A 27,025-nucleotide genomic window follows, 5' to 3' on the forward strand; every position below is an offset into this window, starting at 1 on the left:
CATAAAACCAGCTCAGAACTAGAAAACCCCTAAACATGCTCGGTGGCGGAAGATCATGCGACCACGTACTACCGGCCTCGGTATCGAAGCAGGACTTCCCCAGGAATATCGCGCGCAACACCCCATGGGGAGTAAATTTCTGATTGTAGCATCGAGCACCGATAGGCCGGTCCCGTCTAGTCCGGTTTCAGCGACCGAGACGCCGCCGTCTAAGCGGTATATTTAATACGTAAATCTCGGAGGACATTCCGGATGACCTTTATCTTTGGTGTTTTATAACGACTCGTAGAATATGTCGCCGGTAAATTAGCGCTCTACTGATATTACTGTCAGAATCCGAATAGAGAGTAGAATGTACAGATATTATAAGTCACCGTCCTGCAGCTGGCAGATACCCAGGCAACGAGATACATCTGCCAAAGTACCTGCCCATGAAATAAAGGTTATATATCCTAATTGCAAACCAACCTTCAACCGACGCCCCTCGACCGGGCGACTTGAGGTTAGAGAAAACCCCACTGTGGTGTCTTATGCTGAACCGTTCTTCCCAAAGAACGTGACTTGACAGCAGATGCCTAACGAAGCCGGTTTTTCGTAGGTCTTGGGTTCGAATCCTCTGCCCCTATCCGAGGGGATTCGAATCTGGGGCTGAGCTTTTTTTATTTTTATTTTTATTTTTTATCACAGATAAATAAACAGGCATAGTTACCTAGACAATGTACTTATTATTATTTATATATACATTATACATAAATAGATTTTATATGTATTTCCTAATATACTTTTATCCCCCCTTTTCCTTTTGCTGGGCATTTTACATTTTATTAAGCCTTCCCAACCTCAACAGTAAAGGCCTCCTTAAGCGTCCTATCTACATCCACCGTAACCACGTCTTTCGCAGCGCGCTTCTTGCACTTGCTATTCCCACCCCCGATACCCAAGAATGTAACCTTGCTTATCCTGAGCTCCTCTGGCTTGTACCCAAACGTGCCGTTGACAGTCAGCACGCCGTCTGCGTACTCGAACAAGATATCACTCGTGGCAGGTTGTTCGATACTCACGCCGTCGTCGAGGTACAAGCGACCGCTTGCCTTGCCGTCCTTACCTACGGGGACGATGATCTCGAAGGGCTTGGTGCGCACTTCGGTGGTCGTCATGGCGGATTCGGTGCGCAAGGGAATGATTACACCACCGCGCAGGTATAGCGGTAGATCCGACCACTCCTGGTCCGTGACGGTAATAGCCTTGCCCTCGCCCACGATGCGCTCGTGCGTGAAGAAGTCGTAAAAGATATCGTCGGGGAGGTACACGTCGACGCTCGTGCTATTTTCCTCGGTCACGGGGGCGACAAGTAGGCCCGGGCCGAGGAAATACTGAAGGTCGAGGGGATATGTGTTCTTGTCGTGCGGGTAGAGGTAGAATAGCGGGTTGATCATGGGCGTGCCGTCGAGGGTCTGAACATGTAGCGCCGTGTACATGTAGTCGAGTAGACGATAGCGGATGTCGATGAACTTGCGCGCAGACTGCGTTACGGTCTCCCAGCGGTATAGTTCCTGCGAGATGGCTTCGAGGCCGTTGTGCACACGGAAGAATGGTGCAAAGGCGCCGAGGGCGGCCCAGCGTGAACACAGCTGCTCGGTGGTGTTGCCGTCGAATCCGCATGTATCGGCGCCTACCATCGGGATCTGATACACGGAAGCAAAGGCCATCATGCTCCTGATAGCAAGACGGTAATGGTGCCATGTTGATGCGTTGTCTCCTAGCCAGTGCCCAACTTTGGTGCCAGCTCCGGCAAACGTCGAGCGGGTGATGATCATGGGCCTCACGGTAGGACGTCTATGGAGCATAGCTTCCTGAGATGCAATAGACATCATGGTGCCATACAAATTATGTGTATCGTACATGGTCAGGCCATTATGGTGAACCAGATCTGTGTTGACCGTCTTGTTCGAGATACCACCCTCAGCTGCGTTCGCGCTGTCAGTGTTCGCGGCCTTGTTGTGGATCGCGTACTTCGGGAAGAGAAGATCACGGTCTGGTAATCCAAGTTGCTGACCCTCTATCTGGACCTGCGCGAGGAAGAGGCTGTCAAAGTGTGCTGGGGGTATACCATCACGGATTTCTAAGGACGTCACTTCGGTCTTCGTACAGTCAGTTCCTTCGGGCTGGAAGTCGCAAGAAAAGCCGGGCAGAGCTCGAGGAGGAGTTCGGACAGGAGGTGGGTCTGGCGGGTATCCCTCAGCAGAAGCGTCAGGGTTATCGCAAGGGAAGAAGCACGGGAAGTTAGAAGGTTCGTTCATATCAATCCAGAGAGCATCAATATCTACTCCATTCTCAGGAGAGAAGAAGAGAGAAAACTCGTTGTTCCAATACTTGGAGATGTTAGGAGAGAACCAGTCAGGGAAGGCCGTGACTCCGGGCCAGACAACACCCTTCCACGCAGTTCCGTTTTCACGAAGCATGAAGATGTTGTCATCAACACCGCGTTGGAAAGCAGTTGGGAAGTCCTGGTAGGCCAAGGCTGGATCCACCATAACGATATAATGCTGGTCGTGCGCGTGCAGGTAGTCAACTAATTCGCGCGTCTTGTGTAGAGGATATCTTTCCGGATCTAAGGAGAATACCTAATGGCTGTTAGTTTGACGGGTAATATTCGTAGACGATAATGTAAGCTCACTCTTCGACGGTACATGTAGTCGATATCATTCCACATAGTCTCGAGCGGGATGCTAGCTTGACTATAATTGTAGACTACCTCAGCTACTTCGAAAATGTCCTGGTATCCGTACCGACAGTTCTGGAACCCTAATCCCCAGTACGGCTGCATCACGGGCAGGCCCACGATTTCGGCATACTGTTGCGCAACTTGGACCGGGCTCGGGCCAGAGACGAAGTAGAAGTCTAATACTCCACCGAGGGTGTTGTACTCGAGATACTGTCCGGATTCAGCCGTGTTGTTGATCAAGATATCCATACCGTTGGAGTTCAAGAAGAACACGCCATGAGTACCCGATTCTCGATGCTCGTAATACACGGGATGGTTTCCGTATAGATTCGCACCTTCGGGGACGCCGAATGAATCCTGCGACCAAAATGTGCGGATGTAGTCAGTCGTGTTTAACATAAAAGGGTCTGAATGCTCGCCGAGGCCATATAGACTTGGGTTTTCGGGTAACTTTGTCCTTAAACGCAGGTACTGTGACTCAAACACTATGTTGGCAGCTGATGTGTCGAAGAGGACCTCGCCCGAGTCCGAACGAGATACGGAGAAGGAGAATGGGCTTTCTGTATAGTCGAACTTCAATGCCGACTGCGCTTCTTCGGAACCCTTGGCTTCTGGCCGAGGGAAAACGGACTCGGGAATTTGATAGACGTTATTAGCAGCATCTTGGATCTTGACGTGAAGCCTCGTCTCTACGCAACATTAGTGAGATGCTCATATATTAATTATCATTTACAGTAACTCGTCATACCAGTGTCATATGAGACCTCGAGAGTCAAGTCTTTCAGATCCGTCCCATACACATTGCAAGCCTCACCGGCTAACTTCAAATCCGCAGTCAATCCTGATGTCGTGCTAACAACATTCGAAGCGGTATAACCCGGGCAGGAAGTGAGAGGATCGTCGGTTGGATAGTCTCGTCGTACGAGAGCGGCAGCCGAGGCCGCTGTCGCCACCGTAATAAGCGACAGAAGGCTTGCCATTCTGATCGAATGTGCCAGATATTAGGAGGTTGTCTTAAAACGCCAATATTCACGTGGAATATTGAGTGACCCGACACAAAGGATCATATTTTCCATGTACCGTGGTGTTACCCTAGAACTTATAATACATCCATATTTACAATACCTAGTCTACTACGTAAGAGTCGTCCCATGGTAATAACGTAGAATCGTGATCAATTAGACTCCGCCCCCCGCATATACCCCAACATTCCTACTGCTACTCCGCTCCACGATGTCCCATGTCATCATAGCTCTTAGCAAGAGTAATAGTTCTGGTCTAGCGGTCTAGCGGTCTAAGGCTTAAGGCTTGTGTATAAGGCCATAATTAATGAAAAACATCAAATACAACAACAGTGGAGGATGTTAATACCGGCTTCGGCGTTCCTTCGGTCCACGTGATGTTTTATAAGGCGGGCTAAGCAGTTCTCTTAGCATTGATTTGTACGTATTTTAGAATGCCTAGCTAAAGAGAGCGGAGTGAAATCAAATCGGAGGCTCTTATTTCTTATGATGGCGGCGCTTTCACGGAGCTTCCCCGGACCTTTTTTTGGTAAGGACAAGAGAATGGTCAAGGCGACTAAGCGCGGTCAAGCGCTGTTCTCCGCAGCTTCTCATCTCCGCACCGAGCTACCAAAGAGCTACCAAAGAGCTTCCCCGCAGGGGCTCCATATCAGTTTGCCTTGACCACCAATGAGAGAGCGAGCTAGAACCCGGTTCATCCTATATAAGTTCCCCTTTTATAAGCTTGTTCGTTCTGTCTAAGATGACCATGTGGGGAAAAACACCGAGTTGGGCTTGTCTCCGACTCTCCGCAAGACTATGAACAGCAAAAAGACCTAGGCAAGCATGTAATTTCGCCGAGTAAACCGAGGCTATGAAGTAGATACCCAAATGTAAGTATGAGGCGTGACCGCATAATAAAGAATGGTGTCCTAGCAGTATATACATAGGTATCTATTCGATGAAAGAAAGATGGAATGTTGAAAAGTCAGTCGCCAAGAGGACTAGTTCTCTTGGTAATACTTATGAAGACATCATGTAATATAACCCCTACCTTTACAGAGATGCTAACATGGAAAAATTATCTAGTCATCACCACTCGTCACGGCCATAATAACACAGCAACTATTCTAAAAAAGATTCCTAATACCGAACTATAAGCTGAAGCTTAGATACTCTACAAGAACGGCCCAAGATGAATTCGCATCATGTTAAATATAAACACCCGACTCCCAAGTCAATCCGGAGCCGCAATATGATCACTAGATGCGTGCTAAACTGTGCAACGCTTAAAGTGATCTAGATAAAAAAAAATATACCGAAAAATATACCGAACCAAATTATGCAGGCCTCCCTCCCCCTCCTAATGTCTATCTCAAACAACCGACCCGATGGACATTAGCAAGAGCATGCTCAAAAGTGGTATATAGTCGTACAGTCGTCCCTGTAGTCTGCGCTGAACAAAATAGAAACGTCAGGTGATCGTGCCACATCTAGTTGGGATACACCCGATAAAATGAGCAAAGGAAATTCGTAAGCCTGCCCCGTTAAACCTCGCGAGGCACGTAATTTTCATCCGATCCCTACGCCCTCAAAAACAAAAAAAAACTTCCCTCCGAATGCTTCGCTTTGGGTAGCATTCTGTATAATATATAGCTCAGCGTTATTCGTCCACGTCCATTTTGTCCACCATCGTACTCGCTGCTATTATGGTGCGGTCTTCTTGGTCCCTGTCCTGTTCCTGGTCACGATCTCGATCTCGATCTCGATCTCTGTCTCGATCTCTGTCTCTGTCTCGTTTGTTTCCGTCGGACTGATATTCGAGGTTGTTGCCGGCAGATTCCCGTTCGGGGTTATTGTTAGATCCGCTACACAGTCGATATTCGCCGTCATCCCGACGTTCAATAATACCTTCTTCCAAAGCCCATTTTGCTAAAAGGCGATCAACACCGAGTCGTCCCGCTTCACCCTTCTCCATATGCCTACCGACGTGCTCCGTCCATTCATCCCAAGAAGTAGGCCCCTCGAAAACACTCGCACAATCCGACTTGGGGCAAGAGGATCTCTGTGGAGGTTGTCTCCGAGTCACGAGACATGTTTGCTGCATATCTTTCACGTGCGTTTCCCAATCTAGTTGTAATTTACTATCACCCTTCGCGAGAGCCTTTTTGATTGCGAAAGGGGCGTGCATACGACGAAGATGTTGTGTAAAGAGATCTTTGCGGTTGAACTCATTTCCCTTGCCTTCAACCGTGCTCTGTGGGCAAGATGAACATCGATAATATTGGAGACACAAGTGTTGCGAAGCAATATGTCTCTTCCATTCATTCTTAGACCCAAAAGTGCTAGTACAACCAGCGAAGGTAAAGGCACAAGGGAATGGTCGAGTATGAGCCGCAGCAATGTGCTTACGTAGCGATGAATAGTCTTTAAAGGGGGGATGACTACAGTGATTACAGCGCGTCTCCTGCTTTGGCGCTTGCTTTTGAAGCGATCGCCGTTGCTGTTTAGGTCGTGCGGATGGCGGTGTGAATTCGGGATTGTATAGAGTCTCATCTGCGCCAGATTCATTTGCCTCATGGGCGAGACTTCATCACGACGAGTGGTCGTCGTATTTTCTGTAGGCGTAGCTTGTACGTGAGTTGAAGATACGTTATCGCTGCTCAAGGGCCGAACATGGCTTAAAGCCTTCAACTGTTCAGCAGCTTCCTGCATCTCAGCTGAATCTTCGACGTCATTTTTGGATATGGCGGTGCCCGGCCTAGAGCTAGCATATGCTATACCAGGGGTACCAGATGGCTGCGGTAGGGTCATGGGATCAAGCCGGCCCATGCTCTCCAGACGAATGGGTGTCTCCGGTCGTAGCTGAGAATGGCTAGGAAGTTCATGCCGGCGGACGACCGGCGTACTTGCAGCCACTTCTCGGGCTTCGAGGAGCATCCGGCCGTCTTCCACGTCCTTCGCCGATGCCTTATTAACGGAAACGGATCCGACTAATCGATTGTAAAGATGTGTCATATTATGGGAATTCACATCCTAAGAAGCAGCAGACTTTATCGTGTTGGACAACATTCCAGACAGGAACCGGCATTGAAATGAGTAGCATTGTAGGCGGCCCTAGAAACATGCCCTCAACAGCAATTTTAGAGGCAATAGCAGGGGCGTTGTGAAGCCAGTGGTTGAACGAAGACATGTCCGGACTGGCTTCGCCGACAAAAGTTGTACAAACTAATACTCTCGGCTCATCAAACGTCAAGTCTGCAACCGCGTTTGGATGAATAATTGGATCTTCCCGGGACGTCCTCAACAGTTGGGCATCTCCGTCAATTCCAGCTTGCGGGGATCGTAATTGCATTTCGGCGTGAGATGGGAGAGGAGATATAGAGATAACTTGACCTTTGATAGAACTTAGAGTATATAGAACCGGTAGCTTTTCAGTGAGCGCTATGCTTTTGCTGGCCCCGTTAGTTAACCCAGACGCCTGTATTAATTCTTGCTGTCTCTGAATAGCCACTTCCTGATATAGATGCTCGACAGTAAAAGGTCGCCCGCCGCTGAATTTAGACAATGCTTCTATACATAGGATGTAAACGACCGTAAGCCGTGATCTCGGGAATAGTGCTCTGGTGAGTTAGCTGCAATGATCTGTTTGACACTGCTACCTTCTGCTCTTCTTTGACGGCACATGTATCAAGAAGCAGAAGCATATCAGACTGAATATCTTCGAAGAGGCAACGAACTCCACTCCATCTTAGTTTCGAACCCCCCTCCGGATTACTGATCATATGTTAGAGCGCCTTCCATGCTACCGTGTAGTGACCTACCTTGCCCAGTAGAGTTGATTATCCGCATCAACATAGCCATGCCCGCGTAGTATATTATTAATAGATGATCGGGTGCTGCATTTTCAAGAAATGATGCCATACAGACGCCGAGTTTAACACTGGGATTTAAACCTGTAGGTATGTTGAAACGTTCGGTGCGGTAATTATACCGATCGCAGAGGACTTGATCGAGGGAGGCAAGGTCGTGTTCGACAGCATTATCTTCTTCCCATCGTAGAATAAGGACAGAAGTCTTTGTGTAAGGTGATTTTTGGGTTTGACGATATATAAGCATAGCGGCATCTTGCAGATGCCTCGCGAATGACTCGAACTCATGTCTTTCTGGGGGCGGTGGGGGCGCTTCTTGGACCTGGTAAAGCTGTGCGGGCGGCGCCTATTGATGTGAGTCCACGAGTTGATGGGTACATCTTGAATTATACCTACAGGCTCGTGGGGGAATGGAGGCGGATGCGGAGGACTGGCTTGAACCTCGGTCTTAGGAGCCAGCCTTCTCTTCTTTGCCGCCGGCTGATCCATCGGATGTCAATTGAACGAGTAACACGACGACGGGGGCTCTCAGCAGCAATTGTAAATATATATATATAAATTGCAACACCTCAAATATTGGAAGTCATCTACACTACGATAAAAACCCCGATGGTATTAAAGAAAGACCATGAAGGGCGAGATGGGAAGAAATTGGGAATGATCAGGCTACGGGCGAGGCTGATTCGGGGGAGTTGCTTGGCCTCGATGTTTAAGTCCATGTTCTATAGACCCCCTGCTATGCCAAGTCTTCTTTAGATACATATTTTTGTTGAACCAAGCCCCCGCAGTTTTTATCTACCAAAGAAGTATATATCCACTAAAGAATTTGTCTATACAGATTATACAGATTAATGCTGTGAAGTTTAAAGCCTCGCTATCGTGTAAGCACGTATACTAGTAAGCACTAATATCTATAATGCATCTAAACATATTATTCATCTTTGAAGATCCGAAGATGCAGGGGACTAGCTCCAACGAAAGCTTCAGGGCTGCCTCCCACTTGAACTTTTTAGGTAAGAGCCCTAGATAGATAAACAATTTGGCTCCAAGGCCTTTCATTGGCTGGTACAATTGTTGAGATGTACTCTTCAACAGTTACGCGTTGTTATAGAATGATTCAAAGACCAAGATGAAGAAGTGAAAATAATAGAGTTGAGCAATTAGTTATATTATGTGAAGTAGAATTCGTGAAATTAAATATAACAATTGAACTTACCTTTTCACGTTGCATAGATAACTAACTACCTACATGTATGTCTTATAGCTTGAGATTTTTACTTGGCTCCAATACAAATGCACATAGCTAATCGCAGCTAGTCGCAAATATGAACCATGTGATCTAATCAATGTCTTGTATTCATTTTGGGGTATATAGCCTTGAGCTTTTCATCAGCCCGTGGGTTTAAAAGCTTATAAGGAACAACCTATGTCCTGATATTTCCTATCAAACACGCCCCTCTTAACTTTTCACAAAAACATGCTTTCCATTACGATGTCCTACGACACCCTACGCTCCTGTCCACTTCCCTCCTAACCAAGTAAACGGCGTTCCGTTACAACTCTTTCTCAACTCTAGATCTTAGCCGAAGTTGAATGTTCAATGCCGATCTTTTCTTCGGAGCTGACGAGGTTGCGTTCGATACGGAGAATGGAACGATCGTTGTGGGTCTTCCAAGCCGGGACACCAATATATTTGATAGAACCGGGGCCGTCATCCTCAAAGGTAGCGGCGACTTCCTCAAGAGTCTTGTTGGAGGTCTCGGGGAACAGGAAGAACGTGTGGAAAAACATGGCGAAACAGAATACGGCAAACAGAACATACGTCTGCCAAGGTGATGTTAGCGAACGCGGGGGGGACGAAGTACGCGAGCGCAAAGTTGAAGGCCCAGTTAGCAGACGTAGCAAGAGCAACAGCCTTGCCACGCACGCGAAGCGGGTAAAGCTCAGCTGGGTAAGTCCAAGAGCAAGGTCCCCATGTCGGCGCGTAGGATGCCACGAATAGGTAGGTACTGGCGATCACAGCCTTGGCGGGTCTTCCACTAATGACCATAGAGATGGCAGCAGTATCGAACTGGTGAGGGGCAGGTGCGTGCGAATACACGGCAAACAAACCAGCGTTGATGCAGAGCCAGAGGCACATGAAGAACGCACCGATAAGCATAGTCGGACGACGACCCCACCTATCAAGCCAGATAAGAGCCGGAACGGTCATGACGACGTTGATATGAACTGGATACCGCTAGGTAGTAGTACATCATCACCCGAGCCCGTCATCGTAAAGATGTAGGAAATGTAGTACATCATGACGTTCATGCCGGTAAGCTGCGACCAGATCTGAGTGAAGATACCAATGTGAGTTCGGTTGATCATCTTGGGACGGAACAACTCTAGGTAAGACACATCTGCATTCTGGCGCTCAAAGTCGACTGCTTCCTTAATTTCAGCCATCTCCTTGGCGACCAATTGAGAATCGGGGTTTCCTTGGCCGTGGACTAGAATGAGCACTTCTTTAGCCTCCTCCCAACGATCGTGCTTCGCTAACCAACGAGGCGATTCGGGGAGAACTGTTAAGCCGAAGAAGAGTAGAATAGCTGGAATCATTTGCAGACCCCACGGGAGACGGAAAGCGGCGGCTCCGTCAATGAAGCTGGAACCGTAGCATACGAAGAACATGATCGCAATACCCCAGGTGATGGCCCATTGTTGCATTCCAATGAATCGACCTCGCTTAGACGGCGGCGACAACTCGGAGATGTAAACCGGAACCTGAGCCGAGCAGATACCCACGCTGATACCGTTGATGATACGACCGACGATAAGCATTGGGATGTTTTGGGCAGCGCAAATAATGATAGAACCGATTATCCTGCAAGATTCACTGTTAGAAGAAATCCGTTTGCGAGCGAATCACATCACGGAGAACGTACCAAATAATAGCACCAATCTGAATAGACGTCTTTCGACCAAACATATCCGTAAGGACACCGGAGATGAGAGCGCCAAGCCAGGAACCTCCGGGCATGGCGGCGGTAATGCCACCTTGTACGACAGCATCTGGACCCTGGCATTCATTCGTTCCAGGTTTGTTGCCCTGCAATTGTCAGCTTAACTATATAACAAACGAGATTCCTAGCTCGAGACTAACTTGCTGATTAAACTGGCACTTGTAGGGGGCAGTTGAGATAATAGCACTCATAGACGAAATATCGAAACCGAATAGCGCGCCCCTAACCAGATTATTAGTTATCCCATAATGGCAAAGCCTCAAGTAACAAGAGGCAGCGACGGCATATCGGTGAAAAGCTTACCTATGACGGACGTGGCCGCGATAAGATAAATATTGCCAAACTTCTTCATGGTTGTCTAAGACCCCGCGTGGTCTATTAGCGGCACATATGGCTTGCTAGGTTGTTTAGGTGCGGAAGTGTGCAAGAAGAGCGATGTTAAAAAGGTAAGACTGAAAGATGAGAGGGGACGATCCATTATTATATGCAGAAGGAGCGCCCACGGGTTGTTGCTGGGGCGGCCAGGATTAGAGTGGTGTAAGTTTTTTAAGGTTGGTACATGCATACAAACAGATACCTAAGGTTTACAAACAGGTGGTAGCAAGGTATAGTTACGACCCCAGGACCCCAGGACCCCAGTTGCTTTGATCTGGCAACAAAGGCGCTTTTGGTCACTGGACCTACTCTATTGCCCTGTCAGCCTGCCTACTAGGTTTAGGTTAGGTTAGGTAGGTTGTCTACTTGTGTGGCGCCCCGGCCGGGGAGACGTTACAGATGGATAGGCGGGTTCTATGTACCTAACATAGCATGCGGATCCCCAGATTCATTGATCCCACGAATTTGTATTGGCCCACCCAATCTTTTGCTCTCTCGCTTTTCGGTGAATTAACGTTTTGAGGTAATTGGTCCAGACCTATCAAGCCTGTTAAAGCTAAGCTACGAGATCGTCACGGGATGGGATGAATCAAGGCATACCAGAAAAAAAAGCATGGAGCAAGCAAGCAATTCTATCCTTGTTCGGATCTCGTTAGATTTTTCCCACAACTACAACAATGCCCGAGCTCGTAATGTGTGTTCCCAACTGGGAGGCCAAAAAATGGAGGAGGTGACAGTGGTCTTCCCAGGGCAGTGGGACTTGCCCACAAAATTCTGGAGGTCACACGCGTGCTAGCTCTCCCCGTCGTGCCATATGCGGGTAACAAACTAATCCACGGGTAGAGGGACTTTCTTGTGGCAGCGTTTATTGGTTGTTGGAATGTTCAGTCGGGAAGAGGGTTGCATGGATGTACAGCTGTCTTAGGCTTTTAGCATTTTAACATTGAACCAACAGCATCCCAGAATTTTGGATAATCATTTCTACACGCGAATAGTCACCGCCCGTCTGATCAACGAACCCAGATAAAATGCAAGCTCGCTAGGTACATACATAGTATGCAGAAGTCGAGGGAAAGGGATGACTTAATTCCATCTTTTTGGATGCAACCAAATCTAGAATTCCGGGGTAAAGTTTAAGAATCTAAAATTGGTCCGCTTATGTAGGTAGTTGTCTCGAACATATCAATGGCATTCATCTTGCTGTCGAATTCTTGTCTTAGTCAATTTTTCGACAACGATGAAGACGGTAAGATACAAGATTAGAGAATACGTGTCTTAGGTAATAGACAATACCCGATATTAGTACCTATAATGTACAATTATGATAGGTACATGATTATGGAATGATGTCAATGTCCTATGAAGAGAAGTTGATGGTGACGCCCCTTCCCTCCTAATCCATTTATGCATCTCCACTACGGGCCGAATAGAATTCGGGGAGAGCTAGGGACCCTGGCTATTCCCCAAACCCCCTGGGGAAAGGCTCGGGGTAATCCATTCGAACTTTTTAATCCGCTTTTTCAAGTTTCAATCCGTCCACGGGTCTTCTCAATCTCAATGAGTCTAAAGATTAATCATCAGTTTTCAATCCTCGTTACATACGAGCCCAGCCCGGCTTACCTAGGTATCTTACTTTTCATATAAGCCTCGGATCTTCCGTATACCGATACGATTTTATTGCGCGTATTCATATGTTTTTTTATTCATTTTTTTTTTACGAGTGTGACTCAGCGGATTCTGCGTAACCAATTTAATTATCTCACCGTAATACACCTAAGCAGTTCGTGATAATACTTAGTTACACGACGTATTAGCGGTCTGTCAATGAAATACTAGCCTACGGATCCCGACAGCTAGTCCCTTACCTACCTACCTAACATAAGCTAAGAAAAATCTTGTTCACTTAGGTACTCGATTGACATTTTAGCTAACATTGAATTGGGTATAACGCATTCAATATGATCGGAACCGAGCCGTAGCCGTAGCCGGAAAGGAGTAAAGACACGCAAGTCGGTCTTAATTAACCCGGCCGTAAAACTAGGACGTTTGCATCTTTCTAGGCTAATTAACTAGAGGTTTTACGAAGTGCAAGATTACCGTTCTTTGATAGGATATCTCTATCAAGTCCGTATGTAACCGCTTTCATAGTCAGTTGAAAGAAAGTATCGCCACCAAACTTATTCATAGCTCAGCCGTACTTGCAGAGATATGGCCGAGACCAAACTAAATCTATTGTCCACGTGGGAAGTGAAGGGAAGGAATTTGGATTCGTTCTTCGACAACGCGGAGTGCGACGCGACGTCGCACAACCTGAATCCTCCCGGTTTTACTCACGCCAGAATCAGAGCACGACCTTCCTTCTCAACGTTAGCGCGCTTCCTTCAGCTTTAATGAGCGGTAAGGTACCATTGTACAACCACGTAGCAGCCCTACGTTTCGTCCGGCATCACTAATGAGGTACTGGCCTTAATATTAAGCTGGAAATGAGAACCACCTTACCTCTTTAGTTACCTAGGTCAGGTATACGAAGTATGCCAACACTCCAGGTGATTTCTACAGTATTTCGTTGATGCGAGAGAAATACATACATGGAAAGAAGAAAGAAAAATAAGAAAATGCTATAGGATCCAAGTCATGTGAACGTTTGATTCGAGATCAAAAATTTAGAAATATCAGACGACTTTGTCGAAAGCCGCCCAGTCGTTTCTTTCTGGAAAAGGGCTATCGAATCCTTCCGGACTTTTAGGTCCTTCGTCTTGTCAAAACGGTGCATGCCGAACATCAAAATCCTATCCACTAACTAACGACGTATCGCCTGCTCTTAGAAGTCACACTCACACCAATAAGTTCGAAAACGGGTGATAATGCGCATTGCCGCCTAGAGCTAGCGGTATTTGTTGGTTTCTGGTTGGGACAAACCATGCTGTGTCACTATTGAAATGTCACTAATTTCGTATTTCCCGAGACTACGGAAAGCCGTTATACCAATTTTAGCGGTTTATAAACTGTCTAAGTCAAGCTAAACATTTCGATAGCTCACATTTACAACACCGAGTATTCTACGATAATGTCGAGTATGTGTCTATTGTTAACATGAATCTGCTCATCTCATGTTCAACATGAGATTAATCCTACCTACGGCATACCTCGCAAACAAAGCAGAAGTTTAAGTTTGACGCTTATACCCACAGGCAGAATCAAACAGAGGAACAGACATCAACTAAAATGTGATCATGAGATGTCTATGCTTAGGTAGACGCCGAAGATAGATTCTATCCCTTTCTCGGAACCTCTGGGTTCACCGCATTAACAATGGGTGATCGGATAGCACTGAGCAAACGGGCTTTACAAACCTAACGCCACTTGAGAACACATTAAACATAGGCACGTAAGGAAAAGGGATGGAGAGCCATGATCAACTTCTAGATATCTAGGACACAAACATGCAAGGATCGATAATAGGACGTGGCAAAGTCCTAGTCTTTTATGCGAAAGCCTTCTTCTTTATGGAACGTACCTTTTGGATGGGATATATAGTAGATCGTTCCCCTCGAATGATCACTAGCGAAAATATCAGCGATCTACTTTTGATGGAGGTCATAATCTTCCCGATCTCATCTACGGCGCGGATAATCAAATTCTCCTGCATAGAAGTCTTCTAGAAAGCTTCTTAGGATTTTTTTGTCAGTGGAGCTCTTGAGTTCCCAAAAACTAATGAATAAATGCAACCTAGAGTCATGGTGGCAATGATATCTCCTCAGTTCGCTCACTCCTGCCAATGAAATTACACCATTATGACTGAGCCACAATATTTGAATCTTGGGTATTTCGTCAACATGTATCCGTCGATTCATGTAGGCTAATAAGAGATACCAACCAATGAGCTCGTTAATTTGGTGACTAAATAAGAGGGAGCCAAAAAGCTAAACAGCTAAAGAATTGGACGTCATACACTTTTGCCGCTATGTATCCATGCTATCCATGCATAGATTCAGATGGATACTTCCAAGTCGAGCATCCTCGTTTACTTACGGATAAGTATTTAATTTGTTTTTATAGCTTCTCTCAATCGCAACTAATTTACAACTCCAGCTGATGACAAGATATAGGGAAATGCAAAGATTTTTTTTTGCAGCTGCACGTGGTTTATAACTTCGATTTAGACTCAGCCCTCTAGCGTCAGATAGCAAGTCATATGTAATCATAAACTCAGGTACAATGCCGTATCTTCCGTATCTTCCGAGGATCTTTAGTAGGTACCTACAAGTAGTGGATACCTCTGATCACTTCTGAGCAATATCTGGATATTACGGGCTTGGCTGTGCTAAACGAAGTACATGTGACGTCTTTTGTGAGGTATGCACCTAATCCTTACAGTGACGGGACTTCCATGAATTGAAATGCTCAGCCACACGGGACAAAGATTAGGTACTGTTTTGCGCCTTTGATAGAACTCTGAATCTTAGCCATCAATAACAATTCACTCTTCAAAGACATTGTCAATATCGTAAGCGCTTGTTCAGCTCTCTTATTCTAATACAATTTAACTGAGCGTTAACTAAAAAGAAAAGATTGATTTTTTATACTATCGCACTTCCTATTACTTCTACGCGACAATTAATACGTACTTTTGCGACAAGATTGTGGCGTCCCAAGTCACATTCAATTCATTTACCTTGTAAACTGACGTCGTCACCAGACGAGCGTAGCGAACTTAGCGGGGCGGTGGTCTCAACATATTTTTCTGTCAAACTTACAATTTCGCTACATCTACACATTTATCGTCAACATATCTAAAGATCGAGTTTTCTATTCCATCGCGACGAAGATGGATTCGGAGGGACATCTAAAGAGGAAAGACACCACCAAAGGTCCTCCGTTGAGGATACTTAGCTTGGGTAAGTTATTTACCCCACCACCTTGACTATATGTCGGGCATACATGAAGACTAACTCAGGCGCTTTGCGCGATTACAGATGGTGGAGGAGTTCGCGGCTATTCTATGTTTATTATCATACAAGAAATAATGCTTCGAACCTACGTCGAAATTGAAGGGAAAGCACCAAAACGAGATCAAATCCCGAAGCCATGCGATCATTTCGATTTAATAGTTGGAACCGGCACTGGCGGCCTAATCGCTTTGATGTTAGGGCGACTCCGATTAAATCTGGAGCAGTGCAAAGAACTATACGTCCGGATGACCAGAATGGTTTTCGAGAGCGATAAGACTTTTGCTGGTATACCATATCGTTCGACATTATTTAAGGCATCTATGCTTGAGCGCGCGATCAAGGAAGCTGTAAGGGAACACACTTGGTCTGATGATGAGGGGAACGACTTTGGAGCAGATATTGTCAGTCCGATATCTGCCGTGTCGCGGACAAGCGCGGCCTCGAGTGCTTTCCCGCGACGGCACCAAAGCAACGCGAGCACCATCAGTTTCAGTGGACGTAGTCCAGCGAGCCAGGCCAAATCAACATTCCGCGGTGGGCAGGGTAACCCCGATGCGCAATTATATGATACGAGAGAAAATAGGACAAAGACGTGGGTACTATTTTTTTTTAATTTTGCAGTATAATCGCTAATGTTTTGCAGTGCTGTAACGGCTATGTATAAAGGAACAGTTAGGGGCGGTGCTCCTGCACTCCTCCGTTCATATGACTCAAGAAAAGAGCCTGCCCCTGAATACGACTGCAGAATCTGGGAGGCCGGTCGGGCAACGTGCGCGATTGGGTTGGCGTTCAAACCGGTTAAAATTGGGCAGACGGTATTTCATGACGACGGTTCTGGGACTTTTAACCCATCCCCCGTTGCTCTCGAAGAGGCTACGGTTAACGAATGGCCGGGACGTGATGTGGGCGTCTTTATCAGCATAGGAACCGGAAAACGGCCAAAGGGTACCGAGCAAAATCAGCACCTGTGGTATGAAGGCTTTATGGGCGAATGGGGAGAAGCTAGAAGAAAGTTAATCTCCAAGGTGGAAGGCTGCGAAAAGATTCACGAGCGTATGAAGAATGAATTATTGATGAAAAGGGGTGTCAATATCGAGAATTACTACCGATTTAACGTCGAAGTCGGCGTTGGAGAGTTCGCTATGAACGAGTGGGATCGATTGGGCGATATCAGCACAGGCACGAAAAGGTATCTGTCTAGAGATGCCGAGCAGAAAATGGTGCAGGAATCGTCGACAAAATTGGCAAAGATCCACAAAGCAAAGCAGAGATATGAGAGGCTCGGTCGCATACCCAACATCGTGTCTCAGCCGACCATGGGATCAATAAGTATGCCATTGGCGGTTGAGCTTCCAGGAGACTTCCCTACATCATTACCGATCCGAAACAGTCCGTCGGGTCGGCAATCATACGAATCGGGCATAGACAACCTTGACCACCTTTCACTCGGTCCTGCCAACCCGCCATCGCCTCGTAGTTCCGATGATCGCTTCCGGCCCGCAACCAGCCATTCATCTCCACCTCAAATAGCCGCCCGCCCGCAGAAGGTGCCGTCCCCTCCTGCCTCATTATCGGCGATCAGACCTCCCCCAGACGACGAGCCGGATCGTTTGTGGTGACAGCCCCCACGCCAGCACAATACCGGAATGCTGCTGGCACCGATAAAATAGCGATTATGGGAGCTGACGAGTATCCACGAAGACAAAGAGATCATATTGCACAGCCTATGATAAAACCATACCAGCCGCACCGAATCGAGCCACCCCCTCTACCTCCCAAGACTCCGCTGCCCGAAAAGCAGATTTCAGGTAGCCGACGTCCTACCAGAGCCGAGAGTCCCCTGCCGCCATACCCTGATGAAGACGGTCCCCCACCAGTTGTAAACATGGCGAGGAAACCGGATTATAGGGGTAGATGATGGTCTTACCGATAACTATACAAAAATTGGAGTTCAGGAGCTACGATGCGGTTTGACCAAGTATGGTCTACCCGCCTAACTAACTTTTCTTACGGTCCGGCGTCTACGGAGGCAAGATACCTTGGCTTTGATGATTGATGATACCAATTCGCGCTTATAGGTTGATGCTGACGTTGATGAGTTCTGCTATATACCTACCTATGCATAATGACGATGATGTTCGTTGGAATTCCGCGAATCAAGACTACGGATACCCCTTTTGCTGTTTTTTATGTATATGTTTTAGATCTTTAGGCTAGCTAATGCTCTTGCAATTTGCAATTTGGCTGGAAAATATTATGATAATACCATGTGGATAATTTGGTCTGCTGTTGATTTGTAATGTGCTTCTGTGCATATGCCTTGCATTGTATTTCCTATTAGTGATTCATACCAATTTTCTTACTATGTCAGTGTTAGATTCATTAGACAGACTGATTGTATGTCTTGCAGCATCCATTAAACATTTTCGTTACGTGAAGCTCCTACCCAGCCTACCCTTTCCCCCTTGCCTCCAGGACTACGTTAGGTATGTGATACAGCCCTTTTGTGTCGTTCACAAAGGCCGACCGACTACTCGCTCCAAGCTACAGGGGATATGGGATACTTCAAAACACATACTTACTGTGCATCGCAGCTTCAAGGAGTTGTCTTATGTATGCCTACATATCAGAGACGCAGATAATTCTTAGACGACTTAAAAACTCAGATTTCGACTATAAAACATGATGTACCTACCTGCCGCTGATGTTAAATGTCAACTAACTCGCTCGATGGGTTGGGTTATGTTTTAAATGCCCATCGCCACCCAACCCCAATTATTCTAGAATAAATCCACAGGCCAATGATGGATAGGATAAGTCTCTCTTGGGTGGGTTTCAATCATCTCGCATTTACTTGCCATGTTTGCTCGTAGACCCCTGCCAAAATACCACCTTGGGTACCCAACCTATGTAAGGTTACTTGAGCTTGACAGGTATCTAAGTTTACCGAAATGGGGTTACCTAGTAGAATACACATAGTTAGTAAGAATTGATATCGTTTGTATGAGTATATCTACAGATATGCATACTTACGTACACTGGCCTTAAGAAGTTAAATGTATACACACTTACATCTCTATTGTCTGTATTAACTTTCGAGTTAATAGAGGCCATAGGTTTATGGCTTCATTCTAGCGGGCATAGTGTAATAATAACTTGGTGGATTTGCCAAGTCTTCATGCAGGATTCAACTACCTAATCCAAACATGTAGAACATTTCACTCCTTGTTTTTTTTTTTCATCTATCCATAGCCGTCGAGCCAAATGGAATCAAACCAAGGTCCATAAGATTTTTTACAGTCGCAACGATTTCCTATCGGTCGAGCAACCGGTCTAAATACTCTCTCCTGTGGTGGTGGCTTTACTTAAGACTCTTAAGTTAAGAGGCTCTGCTGCATATATGAAACACTGCTTACCAAATATATCCTTCAGCTAATTCAGCTGATCTTGGCTATTCCGGTCTGATTAACCGTAGACCATCCGAGTTATTAGGTAGTCAAGTCCGTGTGGCTATGGAATTAGTATAGCCCTATGGAGAAATATTGCTGTGCCAGATTTCTAAACTCAACCAAGCAATTCTAAACAGAAAAAGATCGAATATAAGCGCGATCTGTCTAGGTGGAGCCAAATCATCGTAGACGATTCGCCTAAAGCCGAATGTTTTAAATTCTTACATAGAGGTAGCTTGGCGTCGACTGCAGTCTTGATTGGAGAAGCTTGCTGCGCCGCTCCCTTACTTCCTAAATGGGAGAGATTGAGCCCTATGCGGATGCCATCATTGGCAAACCCCTGGTAGTCCTACGTTGGTTTAATCCCCCTGTATCATCCTTAATTGGGCTGCACATCTATTCTCTTCACTAGCTTGCTAGGTGTGTATAGGTACATCAGGTCGTACAACTGCTTTCCTCATCTTCGTTTTTTTTTGTTTGTTAGAAATTATTTGTTCGCATTATGTCATAATGCTGGGACGACTGTCGATATCTTCTTGTCCTACTCGATAGCAATCGCGAAGTGGCACAAAATTTGAGGCTGCCACAAATTAATCGTAAAAGGATAAAGAAGGCGGGCCATGAATGAGCCTCTAGACCATAGGGTCTCGCAGCCCGGACTCGAAATCGTCTATCCCAGTGACCCGGAAGTCGTATATTCACAGAGGGAGACATATCCCGCTCTCGTATCTGATCCGGGAATTATACCTTTCAAGGGCAATCCCAGTCCGTACAACCAACCCCAGGTCTATGGAGCGTATAGTCCGAAAGAACTACCACCGCAGCCGCCAGTCCAGAGAGAAAATGGTGAACGGAGGAAGCTATACTTATTAATCGGAGGTTTAGTTGTTCTGGCTGTGATCGTGGGTGCGGTAGTCGGCGGTGTCTTAGGAAGCAAAGCAACTTCAAACGATAAGTCAGATATATCCTCAGAACCGGCATCTTCAAGCTCATCTTCGCCAAACCCAACGTCCACATCAAGCGGCAGCAGCAGCCAAAGCGTGAACACAACAGCAGTACGGCCCAATACAAGGCTCACTGTGACGGGCCGGCGCATACAAGGCAACGGCTTCACCTCGCGGCTATTCTGGCAAGGAGGCGATAACAAAATTCGCACATCGCGGTACAGCAGCAGCAGCAGTCAATGGTCAACCCCGCTAGTCTTCGACGACCTAGATGCAAAGCCCGGAACGCCTATTGCTGCGACAATTTACCTGCAGTTCCCACAGTTTGAGTTCTTTTACTTAGATCCATCATCGACGTTCCAAGGAGTCAACTTCTTTGAAGATGAGACGGTGCCCAAGATCGATAGCATTAATTCGGATCGGACGCCTTTCACCGTCCCGAGTGGCTCTCGGATGACCGCCTATTGGCCGTACGTGATTTATCAGAACACGAACACTTCGTTCCATCGCCTAGTTTACGACGGACATGGCAGCGGCTGGTTCAACGACACTGTGCACGGCTGGGATAACCCGGATGATATTCCGCTGGGTGATGCCAACTCTGGCATCGGTCTAGTGCCCATGCTGAATAGCTTTCAAACCCCATATACAGCAGGCCTTGCATACCGCGATTCAAAGGGCCTTCTCTCTCTATTTCCATTCGGCGGCTTCGATACGGGCGTAGCTTGGTATTTCGGTATGTAGAACCCTTTCAACGTCTTTAACCCCGATGTTAGCTTCTTCGTGTATTAACGACCATGTAGGGACGCCCGGCGTCATGATTCCCGTGGGAACGTCTATCGCAGCATTCGCAATTGCGCGGCTGAATAGCAACACGACGAACACGTGGATCCTGTACCAAGACGCAAGCAACAAAATCCAATCGGTCTGGCAGGGAGACGATAATGAATGGCAGGGTCCCCAAGAGGTGGGTGACGCCGACGTCGGCACGGACATTGCGTGCTTGACCGAGCAGGCCGGCGATCAGCCTTCGCAGATAAACCTGGCGGACCAGACTGATATGAGGCGTTGTTATTACCAATATAAAGGCCTAATTCGCGAGAAGCGACTTACATCTTCTAGCTGGGTGGATGGTGCCGCTATTCCGATGGAATAGGTCGGATAGATCTTACGACGCATTAATTATTGTAATTCTGTAATCTAAAGACGGACATATATCATGGAATGGGGTGATAGGCTATGTAAACTCTATGGAAGTAGTTAGCTTGAGGACTAAGCGTATGCAGCGTGTACAATAAGAAAAAGTCGTAAACTGTGTGCGTATAGTAAAATGCTCTGGTTAGAGACAGAACTGCAGCTCTAAGCTATCATTTAATGCTTAACTTCTTCCAATTATAAAGCTTCTCCAATAAGTGAATGCTACATCTCGAAGTAGACATGATAGCTCGTGAGAACTTTCGTTTCTTCACGTATAGACTTTAGTTTATAACACCATCGAAGTTCGACTTGGGGACGGGTTGCTACTTATCTCTTATCAATATGCACTGCGGCGAGCGAATTCAACACACCACCTGCACCCTCGCCTCGAGTATTCAGATCATCCAGTAGAAATTCGGCATCAGATCTTTGATGGCGAAGCTGGGTATCCCCTGATTGCCGTACATGTCGTTGCCTAGTAGGCTGATTGAACTCGAGAGCTTCCCAGTTCATGCTCCAAGCTGCAAGGAACGATATACAACCGGCAGTGAGCGGAATGATGAAGCATGCCCTAATGGCGTCGACGATGGCTCTTACAGCCAATCGTAGCACCCTCGGATCGGCATCCTTTAGAATTGGTGACTCAACGCCCGAGAGTAGCTCGCGGATACTCCCATCGGAGAACCCCATGCCTCCGACGGAATCTTTTAGTGACTGGAAGCCCGTACTCTGATAGACCATCCCTGCGATAGAAAGCGAGGCCGCAATGCCGCCTAATTGCGCCATGTTGCTTAGTAGAGCAAGATCCAGGCGGTCCTCGGTGCTGGGTAGGAAGGTTGTGCATACTGGTACTCCTAACTGCCAGATGATGCCGAGCCCAGCGGCGACAACGCTTTCGAAGCCCATGACAGCTGACTCAGACATATTGGTGCTTAACATCTGGAATAGACCTCCGCCCACTAGAAGAAGAGCAGATCCGACGACGAAGAAGGATTTATAAAATCGAAGTGTAGGGAGTAGACGGCCGCATAGCATGATAGTAAATATGAAAACGCCAATAAAAGGCAGTAATCGGGTTGCAGCCGCAAGCGGATCTAACCCGTGCCTAAAGGCGAAGTATATGGGCACATAATATAATGTAGCGCCGTACGACGCGGCGGCACAGAACGTGCAGATCCAAGTGAGAAGGATAGTCCGGTTGCGAAGGAGTGAGCTAGGGGATAACAAGCGATTCTCGGGTGTTGTACCAAGATTATATGCCTGTTGCAGAACATATGTGATCACAAAGAAGGTGAAAAGGATCCAGGTGGCGATGCCGGAGTTAATGCCCCAGGTCCCTGTCGACCCGATAAATGTACAGCTGATTGCAAAGAGGAGACAGGATCCTATATGCAGTAGATTCCCTATCCAGTCGACCTCCTTGATATGCGTCCATGTTGCTTTAGTAGTCGGCATACTATAACGAGGGTAGAAGAGAACTTGAAGTACCAAACTAATGACACAGAGTGGTATTACTAAATAAAATGCCTGGTGGTATTAGTTAGTCCTTTCCACTTAATTATAGAGTATGGGACATAATTACCCATCGCCATGTAGTATGGTAATTGTTGGCAAAGGCGCCCCCTAAAATACGTGTCAGTTATCGCATGCTGAAAGATAGGAACCATGGAGTTTTAAGAATTATAATGAGACGAACCGATAATCGGACCTAGTACTAGACCCATGGCAAAGCAAGCACCGATAAAACCCTGTACGAGGCCAAGTTCATGAGGGTAGGTAAAGATGATATTAAAACTCAGGATCCTATGATAGTTGTTAGAAAGTTATAATTAAAACCTATCAAAGGATTAGACTATACCCTTGGTATATGATGCTTGAGCCCAAGGCCATCACAGCACGTCCAGCGATGATACACTCGATATTAGGAGCAGCACCGGAGAGGGCGGAGCCTCCAATGACGAACATCATAGATGCTAGACACAGCGTCTTGAAGTCTCCGAACTTGAAAAGTTTACGACCCAGGGGAATCAAGGCGATATTGCAAACCGAATAGCTGAGTGCAACCCAAGACAGTAGTTCGATATGCCCGAAAGCTTTGTAAATAGATGACTGGATATTGGCGACATTGCTGACATCGTATCCTAATTATCTCGTAGGTAAGTATCTACCTGTGATAGGGGCAGAATGGAGAAGAGTAATGGAACGGGAACTTACCATGCATTATGGTTAGGAAACCATTGGCCACAAGCAATGCTCTCCATTTCCAAATTGGTAGGCTGTCTCTAGGATGTAAAGCGGCTGCTGGAAGGTGTGATTGCGTGCCCTCACCTTGCTGCGCGTTGGCGTTTCCATGAGAATATTCCGGGTTCACTGCCATGAGATCTCCTGGACCCAACCCCGAACGTGGCATATTGGGATAGAATTTTCTACTACTTTTTTCGCTCTGAAAGGATGTAGGGATTCGGTATGGAATAAAGATAGAGTGGGTTAGCAGGACCATTAATCAAGTTATCCGACCGTTGGTGACCTTTGGTTACTCCATCAGATCGTAGATCTAGGCCGCGATTCATGCAGCAGGATAGCTCGATACCATAACCTTTAAATACTCTTTTTCTGTTTCCACGATACTTCCCTTCTTGATGTGTTGTCCTGGATTATTGGTAAGTGAATTTTTAGTAGTTTGTCTCCAAATTTTCCTCTGTCCCTGAGTACTCCCTTACATCAGGTAAATTGGCACAATATTCACAGTGTGGACATGGATACCGGCAGCTCTTCATAAAACTAGGTGGAAACGAAAGACGATGTATCAGAATTATGACAGTCTTGCCTCTTTTTTGAATTGGCATTGATTTGATAGAATCTCAACTAATCTTAGTTTGGAAAATCCTAAAGTAGATGTTGATGGAACGTACAGGTAAGAACAACAGTTCTAAGTTCCAACATTAGCACCTGCTTACATGTAGGTCTTACATGAGGTAGGTAGCACAGCTACCTGGCGGAAGTAGTGAATTCCATAGGTACATACACACCTTCCAAATGTACGAAGCTACCTTACCTATTTTTCGAGCAACGGCATTGTACTTCTTTGCTGTTTCCATGCATGTAATAACGGGACATAAGCTATTCATTTCGGTTGTGTAAGTATTTGATTGGACAGATATCAAATTCAAGTACCTGGCGCACCCTACGCAATATTAGAATTTGTAATACTTTTATGAAGCTTGAGCCGTCGATATGCTTTCATCTGTAACACTACAGCGGCTATTCGGTAGTACATCGTGTAATGGACGCGACGACATCACCTACGTCATTTAAACCTTCGAGAATATCAGGACTAAAAAGAAACAAAAACAAAGAACTAGATTTCACTAGAAATATATAGTGAATTACCTAGTGTCATTGGCATACATGAAAGTCCAAAAATTTACCCCTGACAATAATACATTCGGGTCAAACCAATTCTCACCCTATCAGTCTATCCTTCCAAAACCATTTGGTGTAAAATACCAGGGAGATATAGGTGGTCTTCCTCCTCTCCCATATTCAGTCCCATCATTGCTCGCACAGCGGAAGCAGTCTCCTCTCGGTTATGGATATCGCCTGTCCATCCCAGCCAACCCTTGCCAACCCTGCCAAACGCGATAGATGTCTGGGCCTCGATGGGAACGGGACCGAAAACACGAGACTCGCTGGTCGATCCCGGGGGCGAAGCATACCACGAGTCGGCAGGAGATACATTTTTGAGGAAAACTCCTTTCTGAGTATATGCAGCTGCTAGACCGTCCCGCCAGAAGGTCCGAGGGCCAACGGCAGAGCTTTGGAAGACAACTGTAGTTGTCTCATATTGGCCATATCGCCAAGGCAAGTCCCACACGTCTTTCATCCACTTGTTGAAGTCGGGAGGTGTAATGCCCGTTGAGAAGAAGCCACCTAAGATAACGGTCCCTCCATTTCGGACATAGTTGACAACTTTGCTGGACAGATCTTTATATTTCGGGGTTGCAATATCGGGGTCAACGATCCAGATGGCCCGAGCTGACGGATGTTCGCTTAGAAGCTTCGCCGGGGCATTGTGCTTTGAGTAGGAGGCTTGGTAGATATTAGCTTTCTCCTTGATCTTCTTAAGGCCGCCTTCTAGCTCTCCGCAGCAGAACACCAAGATTGTGGGTTTAGTATCAGTCATGACTGAAGACAGGTGGGTTTGAGATGTAGAGGGAGCGAAGAAGTTGGTTCAAAAAAGGGATTAGAGAGGGAACTTATTAAGATTTTTAAGGAATTTTAACTTGACCAAATGGCTGTTAGCGATACCTGACAACACAGCAGTTGCTTGGTGCCTGTTTCCAAACGATGAAGTACTGGACGTTCCACGAGGCAGCTCCGAACCCGTCTGCGGGGTAACGACCATACATACATGTAGGTACCTATACTGGGAAGTGCATAAGGCACATTTGCATGTTATATATTAGGTATATAATTGAAGAAGTTGCTGTAAGTATTGTACTGGACATTCAACTTCTAAGATCGTGGGACTTCAATAGTAAAGTACCAGGTACATAGTCTTTCATCAACATCACCGAAAATCCATATTAATTGCTAACCAAGCAATTTAATAATCTTCAGGTATTTATGATTATCTATAATCAACAACAAGATGTTCAACATTAATCTATTTATTTTTGTCTGTGGTAGTTTTATACCCCTTTGAAAATGGCCCCACCTCAACTATGTGGAATTTTCAACTAACTACCTAATACATCTTCTCAAGCAACTTTTAGACGTAGATCTTAGTCTAACTAATTATAGGATAAACCATATTTCTCTTAGGTTAATTAATTAGTATCACGGCATCTAGAACACGAATTTTAATCAGATCACTTATGATTCAGCCTGCTGATCCTAGCTTGATTTATCCATCTCTCATATTGGTTTCCTGGGATGCTACCTTCTCGCATGTCGGCTATATATTACTGTAGTATCAATAAAAATAGCTGATAAACACTCCGTATAGCTAATAGCTTATGTGAAAATGATTGTAGCGTTCCAGAAATACCTACTTATCTACCTGCATACTATATTCTTACTAGGAGCCAACATGTTCTTCCACAATGCCAGTTCGATAATAGTATAGCGGACCTAGTTGGTGAATATTCTATCAACTCGTCCCTCAAGACGAAGCGCTAGTCATAAGCTGTTCAGGAGAGATAGTCATGCATTTCTTACATCTAGTTGGCCTGATTGTTCTGCAATTGGTTCTACCAGTATTATGTAGTGTCCATGGGGGCTCTAATACTAAACCGTATGTAAAATTCTCGAAGGAAATCCCAATTAGGTTTGATTCGCTAAACATATCTTAGAGGAAAAGCAAAACTGAACAATCTTTCAAATGCACAACTCCGAGCATTTGAAAATCTGAACCGAGCGAGGAGCACTTGGCAGAGTCAAAACGGCACGCATGCAATCGCAAGCCCATGCAAAGGGGGCTTCAAGAAACCCACCTATAAACTT

General features: G+C 46.1%; 6 protein-coding genes across 7 annotated transcripts; 2 read left to right on the forward strand and 4 right to left on the reverse strand.

Moving 5' to 3' along the window:
• Window positions 1–824: 824 nt before the first annotated feature.
• On the reverse strand, window positions 825–3,705 carry GL218_05573 (putative alpha/beta-glucosidase agdC; the record flags this gene model as incomplete). The annotated part of the gene is made up of 3 exons (XM_033582242.1): window positions 825–2,624; window positions 2,678–3,414; window positions 3,474–3,705. 3 exons carry the CDS (start codon window positions 3,703–3,705, stop codon window positions 825–827), a joined length of 2,769 nt encoding a protein of 922 aa, XP_033434237.1.
• A 2,351-nt stretch (window positions 3,706–6,056) lies between these two features.
• On the reverse strand, window positions 6,057–8,087 carry GL218_05574 (uncharacterized protein; the record flags this gene model as incomplete). Its single annotated transcript, XM_033582243.1, has 4 exons — window positions 6,057–6,071; window positions 6,139–6,719; window positions 7,551–7,944; window positions 7,995–8,087. 4 exons carry the CDS (start codon window positions 8,085–8,087, stop codon window positions 6,057–6,059), a joined length of 1,083 nt encoding a protein of 360 aa, XP_033434258.1.
• Window positions 8,088–9,170: 1,083 nt separating this feature from the next.
• Window positions 9,171–10,794, reverse strand: GL218_05575 (High-affinity glucose transporter; the record flags this gene model as incomplete). Its single annotated transcript, XM_033582244.1, has 5 exons — window positions 9,171–9,356; window positions 9,421–9,778; window positions 9,829–10,464; window positions 10,526–10,689; window positions 10,744–10,794. 5 exons carry the CDS (start codon window positions 10,792–10,794, stop codon window positions 9,171–9,173), a joined length of 1,395 nt encoding a protein of 464 aa, XP_033434239.1.
• Window positions 10,795–15,806: 5,012 nt separating this feature from the next.
• GL218_05576 (uncharacterized protein) lies at window positions 15,807–17,848 on the forward strand (the record flags this gene model as incomplete). Of its 2 annotated transcripts, XM_033582245.1 has the most annotated exons (4): window positions 15,807–15,876; window positions 15,955–16,522; window positions 16,574–17,538; window positions 17,601–17,848. In XM_033582245.1, 4 exons carry the CDS (start codon window positions 15,807–15,809, stop codon window positions 17,846–17,848), a joined length of 1,851 nt encoding a protein of 616 aa, XP_033434257.1. The 2 variants fall into 2 exon arrangements, with proteins under 2 accessions (XP_033434257.1, XP_033434256.1); XM_033582246.1 differs by lacking the exon at window positions 17,601–17,848 and having other exon boundaries at window positions 16,129–16,522; window positions 16,574–17,549.
• Window positions 17,849–19,999: 2,151 nt separating this feature from the next.
• Window positions 20,000–21,479, forward strand: GL218_05577 (uncharacterized protein; the record flags this gene model as incomplete). Its single annotated transcript, XM_033582247.1, has 2 exons — window positions 20,000–21,059; window positions 21,127–21,479. 2 exons carry the CDS (start codon window positions 20,000–20,002, stop codon window positions 21,477–21,479), a joined length of 1,413 nt encoding a protein of 470 aa, XP_033434255.1.
• A 368-nt stretch (window positions 21,480–21,847) lies between these two features.
• On the reverse strand, window positions 21,848–25,703 carry GL218_05578 (uncharacterized protein; the record flags this gene model as incomplete). The annotated part of the gene is made up of 2 exons (XM_033582248.1): window positions 21,848–22,857; window positions 25,028–25,703. The coding sequence occupies 2 exons, from the start codon at window positions 25,701–25,703 to the stop codon at window positions 21,848–21,850; spliced, it is 1,686 nt and encodes a 561-aa protein (XP_033434252.1).
• Between the last annotated feature and the right edge of the window lie 1,322 nt (window positions 25,704–27,025).

This window comes from Daldinia childiae, assembly GCF_008694065.1.
Source record: "Daldinia childiae strain JS-1345 chromosome Unknown Scaffold5, whole genome shotgun sequence".
NCBI classification, from domain to species: domain Eukaryota; kingdom Fungi; phylum Ascomycota; class Sordariomycetes; order Xylariales; family Hypoxylaceae; genus Daldinia; species Daldinia childiae.